General features: G+C 36.9%; 1 protein-coding gene across 1 annotated transcript in view; it reads left to right on the forward strand.

Annotated features, from left to right (window-relative positions):
• The first annotated feature begins 140 nt into the window (after positions 1 to 140).
• LOC122427763 (decorin) overlaps positions 141 to 12985 on the forward strand; it is a 32812-nt gene continuing 19967 nt past the window's right edge. Inside the window, exons 1-3 of the mRNA XM_043447440.1 lie at positions 141 to 357; positions 1104 to 1350; positions 12458 to 12570. Of these exons, the coding sequence (XP_043303375.1) occupies positions 1137 to 1350; positions 12458 to 12570 (327 nt within the window). The 5' untranslated portion in view covers positions 141 to 357; positions 1104 to 1136. The remainder of the gene's footprint in view (positions 358 to 1103; positions 1351 to 12457; positions 12571 to 12985) is intronic.

Here is a 12985-nt window from a genome sequence, read left to right on the forward strand (position 1 = left end):
AAACAAAGATAACCGTATTTTTAAAAAATCAAACTTGGTTGCTTAGAACAAATGGAATAACTTGTATTATTAATAAATTGACGGTCAACTGAGTCATTTATGGGCAAAATATTGTGCAAGGCCCCGGTACAGAACAAAGGATAATAAGACACGCCCTAAAGGAGTACATCTTCGAGTGGGGGAGCAGACCAAGCACGCAAAACAAATTACAATATAATGTGATAAGTTCTTTAAAAGAGGTAAGCAACGTGCCTTGGGAGCACAGAAGAAGGAGAACGCAGCATCCTGCCTGGATGCGCCAGAGAATACACAGGGGAAGCCCATTATCTCATTTAGCCTTTGCAACTCTCTCACAAGGTAGGTATCTGAAATGGTGATTAGCTTGGAATGTCAGGGTTGAGGTGGGGACTGGGAGTAGAGAGAAAATGGAGAGGAATATGGCTTATTATCAGTTGGTGTCAAATCATGCATGGTCTTATATGCAACCAAGGGGATGGAGACCTTACTGGCAAGCTGTGAGAAGTCAGCAAAGGATTTGCAGTAGAAAATCGATACAATGAAATCGAATTTTTAGAAGATGACTTGGGCAGCAGAGTGGAAGATGGCCTGGAATGGAGGAAATACTCAAGGCTGAGACTATTTGAAAGCTCTTGTTCAGGGAGTGATGAGAAGGGTCTGGACTGGGATAAATGCAGTGGGATGGAGAAATCAGATTGGCTTTCAGAGATATTTCTGAGCAGGAATTGGAGAACTCTCGTGTGTACAGACAAAACTTGTTTAACTGTGGCACAGCTCGTGGCCTTGAAAATTCCAGTGTGATTTATCATCGCAACAGTTTTGCAGCTTGACTATATAATCTGTGGTCTTAATTCAGACCCCAAATTCAATGAAGCGATTCAAACGCTATTTAAATTTTTCTTCATAAGTAAATAGTGCAAGTTCATCTCTACTGAACCTTATTACCTTCCAAATATATTTCTAATGTTCTGCTCCTAACAGTACATAAAATATTACCTTTTTATGCTTTTTTCTATGTGCACTCCACTTACGTAACGCATGAACTAGGCAAGGCTACTCTTCTAAACCTTCTGCTTATTTCCCAGGTTCCTTGGTTGTGAAAATATACCAGAGAAATCATGAAGGCAACTATCATCTTCCTCTTGGTTGCACAAGTTTCCTGGGCTGGACCGTTTCAACAGAAAGGCTTATTTGACTTTATGCTGGAAGATGAGGCTTCTGGGATAGGCCCGGACGACCGCTTCCATGAAGTTCCTGAATTAGAGCCTATGGGCCCAGTCTGCCCCTTCCGTTGCCAGTGCCACCTGCGAGTGGTCCAGTGTTCTGATCTGGGTGAGTGGGATGCAGGCGCTCTAGCTACCTCATCTGCTTTATTCATGGGAATGGCTTCCCTGGGAGTGCAGCATTTTCAATTTCTGCAATTCCAAATGTGAGAGACAGTGCCACCTAATGAGGAGTAAGGGAAGGAAAGGAGGAGTGAAAGAAGTAACTTTGAAGTTAGGGGACTTGATTCTTTTCTTTAAGTCAGAGAAGCATCATTCTGCTATCTTGGACTAAATCACTAAAAAAAAAAAAAAAATGTTTTTCTGAGCTTCATGGCTCCCCTTATGTAAAATAAAATTTTGAACAAATAATATCTTGTGTTCTATGATTCCAAGGAGATAGATTATTTTAAGTCTGTGATTTGCTCCCATGAAATCTTAGATATTAAGAAAACCTGGGTGATCTGTCTACTCTTGGCTTAGCCCAGATAGCAGGGTTTGAACAAAACTGTAAAGTATGCAGTGTTATCAAAAGCAAACCCAGTAAAGTTTTAGAACAAAAATTTATCTTTCAAGTACCAAAATACTCTCATAATCCCTGGGTCTTAGTTTTGCCTCTGCCTTTGGAATTTTGTAATCTAGCTGTTTATATTCTTTAGAAAGTTTCAAAGAAAATCTTTATAACTAAGTCATGGTATAAATATTCAATATGATCACGAAGCCTATATCTTTAGCCTAACACTGCAAATGCATTTTGATTTATTATCTTTCAAGAAAAATTTGGCCTGGGAATTCCAAGAGCCATATACTCAGAAGATAAATCTCCAGAAAGTTTGGAGCCCCAGCAGATGAGCCAAAGGGGAATGAATTTAGCTTACATGGCAGCTGATTCACATTCCTCTTTTCTTTTGGTTCGTTTTCTCACTGGAAAGAAAAAAAGAAGGAAAAAACCTCACAGGATGATTCTGCCATGGAGCATTTCCTTATAGAATAAACCCCATAGTGTTGTAGAGTACTTATTTTAGAAATCCTATAGTTATTCAGAATATGCTTTTTAGGGGTATTTTGCAGGAAAATGTGCCACTAACTCCTAGAGCTGGAATAAACACATACAGGAACCCAGGAAAATATGAAGCATGTTAAATAGTAACAGCTGCTGAAATACAAACACTTTGAGCTAGATTCTTTGATGCTAACATGTACTGTACAGTCATTTAAACCCAAATAAAAAATGTAAAGTGAGATTTTTAAAAGGCTACAGGATAATACCATTAGATTAATTAATTATTCATTCATTCAGCAGATATTTTGAGATCTTATAATGTGTCAGATCTGTTCTGGGCCCTGGGGAAAAAGCAATGAGGAAGACAAATATGGTCCCAGTTCTTGTGGGTCTGTTACTCTACTGGTGACGATTTTCCTTTTCTGAATTGTTTATTCTAGACAAAGGGGATTAAATTATTACCAAATTCTACAGAAACTTTTTAGCATCTAGAGATTGTCCCCATAACTGGTTTAGACAAGATATCTAAAGAAGAGAATAAACATGTGATGGATATACTGGTAGTAAAATTTTTCAAATGTTGCAAAAATGGCTGGGGTTCTTAAGAAGTGTGATGAAAATTGAATCTCACTTTTCCTGAGAACAAGTTTAAAAGGATCCATAATTACCCCTCACTACATATATTATCAACAATAGACTTGATATTTGTAAGGAAGATGGATCCAATCACTTCACTGAAGTTTTTTTTTTTTTTTTCCCATAAATATAGTTTTACTTTGCTTTCTTGATAAATAACTCATAAAGCTTGACTCTGATGAAAGCATTGGGACAGTTGACTAATTGTCTATCATGAAAATTTCCCAAGCCTATTGTTCAAAACTAACCAGAAAAAATGTAACGTTAGGAAACATCAAGTCATTGATGTGGCTGTTTCGTGATAGAGTTTCTTGTTTGTCCTTGAGATTGTTTTGTTTATTTTGTGTTGTTTTCAAATGAGACAGTTTTCCAAGTTATCTTTTTCTCTAAGATCCCAGAGAATACATTATTCCTTTAGGCTTACTGATCTTATTTACAGAAGTAGCTAAGATTGAAATAATGATTCATTTTGGGGAACCATGTTTGAAGAGGAGCCCTGAGTTCGAGTGAGCAATGAATGGTCTCCTATAAGTTACTTTTAGTGTTTTTTAATTTCACAGATGAGTAGTTAAATATATATTTTTAAAATTGGTCATGAATTTCTAAAACAGAAAATAAAATTTTTTTTTAAAAGGAAAAGCAATCCACTTGCCTTTATAGAAAACACTGTATTCACATTTTCAACTACAACATAGCCTCTACTCCCTTTATGATCGTGGTAAGCTGTTCAGAGTCTTAACATTTTCATCTGCAAAGAAATCACAGTCCTAAAGATCCTATTATGTGTGTGAAGTCCCTGGCCCATAGTAGAGGTTCAATAGGTTTTGTGTAATCATCATGTGTGATGATTACATGGAGTAAAAGATGAAAGAAGCATAGGAAAAGCAAAGAAGAAGTGGACAATCTCATTCATAGTAAAAGCATGCATGCTAAGTCACTTCAGTAGTGTTCAACTCTTTGAAACCCTGTGGACTGTAGCCTGCCAGGCTCCTCTGTCCATGGAATTCTCCAGGCAAGAATACTGGAATGGGTTGCCATGTCCTCCTCCAGGGGATATTCCTGACCCAGGGATCTTGCATTGTTAAGTGGTTCTTTACCACTAGCGCCACCTGGGAAGCCTAAAATAAAGGCAATGCAGTTTATTTTTTAAGTTCTCTAGTGAGCTGAACTACTCTTGCCTGGAGAATCCCATGGACGGAGGAGCCTGGTAGGCTGCAGCGCTAAGAGTCAGACACGACTGAGCGACTTCGCTTTCACTTTTCACTTTGATGCATTGGAGAAAGAAATGGCAACCACTCCAGTGTTCTTGCCTGGAGAATCCCAGGGACGGGGGAGCCTGGTGGGCTGCCGTCTATGGGGTCGCACAGAGTTGAACACAACTGAAGCGACTTAGCAGCAGTGAGCTGAACATGAAGCTTGAATTATTATCATTTGTTGTTCTTCAGTTGGTAAGCAAAGAAAAAATGCAGTGCACTTTGGGATAAGAAATGTGAATGCTTATCATATAAACAATTAATGTTTTCTTAAGGATTATTTTTACCAGAGCTTTTAATGAACAGGGAGGAGCTTCAGTGTTGAAGGACAATAGTGCTTTGTCATCTTATTATCCAAACAGTGTTTAATGTAAGCAAACATTTCTTATTAAAAATATCTGATTATTTTGCAGTAAGAAGTATTTCTGACAAAGTTAAACAACATATCTTTAAACAGTTCTTTTCAAAGCTGAGATGTAAAAACTGTGAAATTAAAAATGAATAATCAGCCCATGGGAAACCTGAAGTGTTCAAGAAGGCCCATTGACTAGTTCCTAGTTCCAGCTTATCTGAATAGTATTATCATATGTTTTTCTAGAGCATGGGGGATTGAAAAAGTAAACATATATTTTAGCCTAAGAAAGTTATGAATTCCCCATTGATATTGACCAAATTATTTGGTTGAACTTGTATTTAACTTGTGATTTGAACCATAATTTTATGAGACACATATATTATTTTCATTATCTATCCTTTTAAGGCATAAAAATTCACTCATAATTATAGCATTTATAAAAATATCAATATAAAAATAAATGTAGGATTAGCAAATTCAGAAACCTATGGATTTCCTTAAAATAATAAACCCACAGTGTAGCTCATCCTTGTCAGATCTTTTGAAAAGATGCTTTATTTTACGTACCTAGTACCTTAAGGGAAGACAGTTCCTTCCTTACTTACTCTTTGGCCCAGCCATTCATCTTTGGATCAAGTGTCACCAAGAAGCATTATTTGGTACTTTCATCTCATTTATTAAAGACAGATCATCCCTAACTGGTGAAATAAGCATAAGTATTGTTTTTTTTTTTTGACTATTCTTCCAAATTAAAGCAAAGTTTATTAAGATTTTTATTATAAACAACTTTCAAAAGATTTGAAATACCCTTAAAAACACTTGATTGTGGAAAGATCTTGGGTCAAGCAGTCCAACATCTCTGAACTCAAGTTCTGCTTTACTATTTATGGTGGCTCAGACAGTAATGAATCTGCCTGCAATATAGGAGACCTGGGTTCGATCCCTGGGTCGGGAAGATCCCCTGGAGAAGGAAATGGCAACCCACTCCAATATTCTTGCCTGGAGAATCCCATAGACAGAGGAGCCTGGTGAGCTACAGTCCATGGGGGTCGCAAAGAGTTGGACACGATTGAATGACTAACATGGAGACTGAGACCTATAACTTTGAAACTTTCAAAGCCTGTCTCCTCACTGGATAAATGGGAATATCTCTTACTTCATTAGGTAAGAAAAGAAAATATTTATACAAAATATTTTTCATAGTAAATGTTATGTTAAGTTTACTACTTAAGTAAGCTAATAACATGAGGCTATTTCTCATAATGGTCTTTATTTTTACATGAAATTAAGAAACACTAAGTATATGACTTGCCAAGCTGGATACAAAATAGCACCTTTTCTCCACTCTCCCCCAAAGAAAGCCATATCACATCCAAATATAAATAGGCAAAAATTAGAAAATTGTATAATTATCAAATTAATATAATTATCAAAATAGTATTCTCCAAAGACTATTCCTTTGAACTAAATTGGTTTGGTTGAGTAGAGAACAATAAAGTGTTTGGCTATTTTATAATCATAAATGATTCACGACCTATATAGTTATATAGGCATCTTCTCTAGAGAAGATGCCAGAAGGTGGAACATTTTATTTTTCCAGGCAAAAGCATTATGAATAACTAATGTTTTTAAAATGTACCTCATAATGCAAATAATATTTTACTTGTCTAAAATCGCAGGAAAATCTACAGCCCTTTAAATTGCATAGCTTTCTTCTTTTTAAAATCATTTTGCTTCAGTTAGGAAAATTTTGTCAGTGGTCACCACTTGAGACTTAGATGCCACAGCATCTAAGAGCAAACTGGTTTTTTAGAAGCAAATCTTATGTATGAGGTAAATGAACCATTAGACTTCTTCCATGAAATCATCTTGGAAGAATAAATTAGTCCTCTTTGTCAAGGGTCAGAGAGAATGCTGGAAGCTTAGTTGCTTTCATAGTTTATGTCTAGCTTCACATCAGCAGGGATGTGGGATGACCCTCATTCAGAGTTTCACATGCATCTAAAGGGCATCTCTAAGATGTGGTACAAGCAGGAGGCTGTGCACAGAGCATGCCCATTGCTTGCCTAAAGCAGTTTGGGGTAGGAGTGGAGTATGACAGATCTCAGATGCAGCGAGAGGAATGCTCAGGTATGACCCAGATAACCAACGCCTCTGACTCAAGGGGTTAAAGAGAAGGAGGAGGAAGAGAGGAGTCAGAGAAGGCCAAAGGAAGCATCTGTCTCCTTGATCTGACTGACAACTAACATATCCCTGGTTTCCTTCTTAGTCCCAGAGGGGAGAAAGAGGCAGCTGTGTGGGATCAAGGCGTTTGGTTAGACTGCAGCTGTGATACATTCTCCTCTGAAAGATCATTCCTGGCTCCAGAGGACAGGATGGGAATAGGTTAGCCAGAATATCAATTTCCTGGATGAAAGAGGAAATGCAGAAGACCCTCTAATCTTAATTTTCTCCTTCAAAAGAGTAGCAAGAAAATTATATATTTCTTTGAAATAGGCACAAAGGAGAATTAACTCAGTTTGCAATCCAGTCTTAATAAAAGGAAGAAGCCCTGTAGCAGCTATACTGTAACACTTAAGATTCAATTAACCCTTGACTTAGTCTGAAGATGGTTTTCAGGCAATTTCTACAATTTGTCTACTTCTGTGTTTTCACTGTAATCTATATTTGCCTTGATGACTACAATAATCAATTAATTACATTTAAATATATGATAATTATTCATTATCTTTAATGATCTATTTAAATATATACTTTCAGGGACTTCCCTGGTGGTCCAGTGGTTAAGACTGTGCTTCTAAAGCAGGGGGCAAGAGTTCAAACTTTGGTCTGGGAACTAAGATCTCACATGCTACACAGCATGGCCAAAAAATGAAAACAAACAAACAAAATGTAATTAGGTTGTTATATAAAAATAAATATCTACTTTCCCTACCAGAAGAAAAGCATGGTGATAATTTATCTTTTGGCCCTCCACTTCAACAAGTGCCTTATACTTGTTAGGTTCTCAAACATCAGTAAATGCTTGATATGAATAAATTAACATGACTTAGTGCTTGAATGAGTGCTTAATTCTATTTTTTTGACTCTATCGAGCTGGAAAGAGGGTAGAACATGACTGACTAGAAATTAGGAGTCATGAAGCTGTAGTGTATCCTTTCTTAATCTTTTTGAGGATGACTATAGAACCAGGAGTGGGCTTCCCAGGTGGCTCAGGGGAAAAGAATCTGCCCACAATGTGGGAGACCTGGGTTCAATCCTTGGGTCAGGAAGATCCCCTGGGGAAGGGAATGGCAACTCCCTGCAGTATTCTTGCCTGGAGAATTCCCTGGACAGAGGAGCCTGGCAGGTTACATTCCAAGGAGTTGCAAAGAGTAGAACATGTCTGAACGACTGACACACACATAGAACCAGGAGTGGGTTTCCCAGGTGGCTCGGGGTAAAGAGTCTGCCTGCCAATGCAGGAAATGCAAGTTTGATCCCTGGGTCAGGAATATCCCCTGGAGAAGGAAATGGCAACCTGTGCCAATATTCTTGCCTTGAAAAATCTCATGGACAGAAGAGCCTGGCAGGATACAGTCCACGGGGTCCCAAACAGTTGGACACAACTGAACATACACACACACACACACACACACACACAAAGAATCAGGAAACTCAAACTTTCCTTAAGTTATTTGGAAAGAGAATTAAATTAAAGGGAAGTTTTCATATTTCTGAATCCACTGCCATCAGTGTTAAATTGCCATTTTTAGGAGAAGAGGGAAATGTGCATGCCTTTAGCAGAAACGTTTTCTGATGGACCTAGGACTCCATTATATTATACTGGTCATGTGTCAAAACTAAGTGTATCACCACTGTCTTGATTATTACCTTGGAGACAGAAATATTAAAAAAGTGTTGGAAGTCAATGAGAATAAATCTTGCAGTTTGGACCCCTGCCACAGGGCAGAAAACAACAAAAAAAGGCATGATATTTTAGGACATCCTGGCCTTTGTCCAACAAGATGTTTACCAGATTGCTGAAATTTACTAGCACAACAATACCATTCATCACTGAGACAACTAGAAAAAAATACATTTCTTATTTGCCTTTATTTCAGAAATGATTTCCTGGTAATGTCTTAAATAGAGTTTTATTTACTTTAATTAATAACCCAATTTTAAAGAAGATAAATTTTCCTTTACTGAATTTGGAAGAGCAACTAAATAATTCAGTCTAGGCTTGAAAACAATTGTGTTTTAACAAAAGATTTAGAATTCTATTAAAGAATGCTCATTGAAAAATAATTAGATTTAGGAAACCACTTTGTTCCTGTTACTATTTTGAATAAATATTACCTCAAAACTTAGTGACTTAAAAATAATTTTATTTGCTCATAATTTAAGCTACAGAAAATTTGAGCGGGTCTTAGAAGGGCTGCTCTCCCTTGGGGTCTCTTAGGCATTTGCAGTCAGGTGGCCATGATTTCCCAGATGGCGCTAGTGGTAAAGAACCCACCTGTCAGTGTAGGACATATAAGAGATGTGGTTCCATCCGTGGGGCGGGAAGATCCCCTGGAGGAGTGCAGAGCAACCCACTCCAGTATTCTTGCCTGGAGAACCCCATGGACAGAGGAGCCTGGCGGGCTACGGTCCACAGGGTCGCAGAGTCAGATGTGACTTAGCACGCATGCGTGTTGGCTGAGGCCATAACCATGGTGAGGCTGACCCAGTGTGGGTCACCTCAAGGCAGCTCACTCTAGTGACTGACAGTTGGTGCTGCTCTTGCCTGGGAGCTCAGCTCTTCCGTCATCTGGAGGGTCTTCAGGTGGCCTCACCAGCACAGCGGTCTCCTTGTAGACAGACTCAACTTACATGACCCCACACTGTCCCCAGTGCAAACATCCCAGAAGAACTGGGTAGAAACAGCCTTTTCTGACCTAGTTCCAAAAGTCATGCCGTGTCACCTTCACCACAGCCCCTTAGTTCTGAGAGACATCATAAGGCCATGCCAAATTTGAAGGGAGGAGAATTTGACTCCATCTTTCAATGGGGTTGGACAAGTGTGTATTGAATAAGAATATGTAAGGATCCCGAGTTTCACAACTAAGACCTGGAGCAGCCAAATAATTACCTTTTTTAAAAAGAAGGTATATTTTAAATGGAGGCAGGAGCTAGCCTCACAAAGGTGTGTGTGCACATATATAAGTATATCTGATAATTTATATTAAAACCAAATTTCCAAATAGGTTGCAAAAACCAAATAACCAAATTTCCCTATAGGTTTCTGATTTTGACACAGACTGATAAGAACATCATCATAGAGTCTACCTCAGCAGCATTTAGGAATCAAAGACTAGCTGATATTTAATGGTCCTTCCCTTTGTGACATTCTAAAAATACATAGCTAGGATTATTTCCCCTTTGTATTCTTCCTGTAATTTCTGAGTGAGCTTAGTTAGCTCTCTGATGCCTTATCTAGCCCTTTCAGTATGTTATTGAGTCTGATGTCAGAACAGTTCTTATTAGGGATACAAATAGGGATGACAGGAAAAAAAAATAATATCCTGTTGGAAACCAAGAGAATAGTCTTTTCATCTGCGTTTTGCCATTCCAGTTACATGAGCTTGTTCATGTCACCGAACTTTTCCTAAAAACTTTCTGAAAAAATGAAATTATCATACTGTCTTACCTATTTCATTTGATTGCTGTGAGATTAATGAGGTAACATATTTTCATTTTTTATAAATTGTAAAGCTATGCAAATACAAAGTTTTAATAATAGAATACAAATCTGTTAAGTCCCTCAAGTGAATATGAGTTTTCTAGTAATTCAGGGATTGCAGGGTTATGATTTTAATCATTAAGATGACTCTCTAAGAACTAAGCTGCAAAAGCCACAAACCTGATTTTTTTATGGTAAATCATCAGGGGAACGATGTATATAATTCATCCCATGCCATTTTTGTTATTATAAAATTCTAGAATGACAACATAAACAATCAAAATGATCAGCCAGCCAGATATATCATTTTTTGTCCACATTTGAAATGAACCTACACTTTGGCACTGAACAACTGTCAAGGCAATTTTGACACTGAACACTAGAATTCACATTCAACAATGTATAAAAGTAAGCAAAAGTGGGAATTAAGACTTGGACAAAGAAGCCCATGAAGTAATAATGAAACGTAGGCAGTAACTTTTTTCCAAATGAAAGGAAACGTGTCTTTTCTTCGTTACAGAACACTAATTATCAAAGATTTGGCAGAAGTCTGACACTCCTTAATTGCATGAAATTAGCAAACTGACATTTCTGAAAATGGCAATGATCATGAGTGTATATAGTGCAGTTAAATATCCTCCTACAAGGTGGCTGTTCTGTGGTTTGCTGTTTGTCACTGAAAACACTTCATTTCTGTTATTCCTCTGTGAACTATTTCCGTAGTTAGTTCTTAGAATATATTTATGCATGTGCAGAATCACCTGCATTTTGATGTTCGAATTTATAACCTTAGCTGACCACTGAGTTGGAAACTATAGACTTTTTTCCACTATCATCAGATCAGTGATAATGTGAAAAATTCTTCAGAAAGAAAGTAGAAGTTGGTGATTTCAGATACATTTTCTGTAATTTGAAGGAAATATGAAAATAGAAATATGGTTACCTTGATAATCTACCTTCATATGCTTATGTATGATAAAAATCAAAAAGATATCTTCCCAACCTAGTTATTATATACCCTGTTGTAATTTTCCTTTTAATTGAAAACTGTAGATTGAATTCTTTTTTCCATGAGAATTTGGGCAATTTCTATCTTGTGCCTGATATATCCTCAGGCAGGGCCTGCCTAATAAATTAATGATGTCTAAAAACATTCAATAAGCCTTTATTGAATGAATGAAAGAATAATCTTCAGCACTTCAAGTTTCAGATATAATGAAGAGGTTAAAAAGCACTTCTGATTTGTTATACAATCTTAAAATATTAATATGAAAATGTATATGCATTTGAGTTAATAAAATATCATCTTATATTAATATGGGACAAAGCCAATGGAAGAAAGCAAGGCAAAAGGCCTCCTAATTTAATATTATCTCCATTAACATTCATCATGATAATTTACTTTAAATGCCATGCCTTTTGAATAAAAGCAATTTATCCTTATACATCTAGTGGAATGACTATGAAAATGTCTTTTTAATGCCATAGAACATTTAGTTTTTCAATGTATTTGCATTCATAAACTAAAAATTCAGTTATTTAGATCCAAATTTAAAGTCTAAAAGTAACACTTTGTATAATACATTTTAGAGAAGTTACAATCACAAATTTTATTCATTTTATTCTGATTGTCATAAAATTGATACTGTTTTGTTAATTAAAACTGAAAGAACCATTCTTCCAAAAGTTTGAATAAATTTTCAAGTGTTGACACAACAGCATGGTTACATACTCACATAATTTTAATTTTATATTAGATCTGTGATAGTGCTAAGTTTATCAAAAGAATATTTGATGATTTGGTTAAAGTTCTCTACTGAAAGCATGCTTATATAGAAAGGTATAGATTTACAAATCACTCCCACTTAACACTTATCAAAGAAATGACTCTCCAAAATAAGAACAATGAGGTGAACACACTGTGTACTGAGACATTTGAACCATACCTGGCAAACGATTAATTTTTCTTTTATGAAAAAGAGTAATTACACGGGTAAGTAGTGTGCTCTGTTTATGATTTTTTTTAAAATAAATCCTTAGACTTTGTTAAAAAAGGTAAAGCAGATATTTTAAACAACAGTTGATATAATTCCTAGAAGAAGACAAATGTGATAGTGGAGAACTATCACAGAAACACTACTATCTCTGTAAACACATTCTTTGTGACTCTGTGGTCATGTGTCCCTTGTTAATGACTGCATGTTGCTTTTCCTCCCCTGCTAGGTCTGGAGGCAGTGCCAAAAGACCTTCCTCCCGATACTGCACTGCTGGACCTGCAAAACAACAAAATAACTGAGATCAAAGATGGAGACTTTAAGAACCTGAAGAACCTTCATGTAAGAATTGCCATTTTCTTGAGCTATAACAAGATCTGACTCAAAGTATTTTTGAAAATAAAACTTAGGTAAGGTCAAGAGTGCTCTGTGGCAATAAATAAACACATAAGTGTTTATTAAATTCTCTTTTTAGGGAGTGATGGAGTAAAGCATGGTATTAACCCCTAAAAATCAGAGCCAATTTTCTCACATATACCCCTAGATAGGCTTCCTAGGTGGCTCAGTGGTAAAGAACCTGCCTGCCAATGCAGGAGACTTGGCTTTGATCCCTGGGCCGGCAAGATCCTCTGGAGAAGGAAATGGGAACCCACTCCAGTATTCTTGCCTGAGAAATCCCATGGACAGAGGAGCCTGTCGAGCTACATTTCATGGGGTCACAAAAGAGACAAACATGACTAAGAGACTAACCACCAGC

The sequence above is a fragment of the Cervus canadensis genome, chromosome 25, assembly GCF_019320065.1.
Source record: "Cervus canadensis isolate Bull #8, Minnesota chromosome 25, ASM1932006v1, whole genome shotgun sequence".
Taxonomy (NCBI): domain Eukaryota; kingdom Metazoa; phylum Chordata; class Mammalia; order Artiodactyla; family Cervidae; genus Cervus; species Cervus canadensis.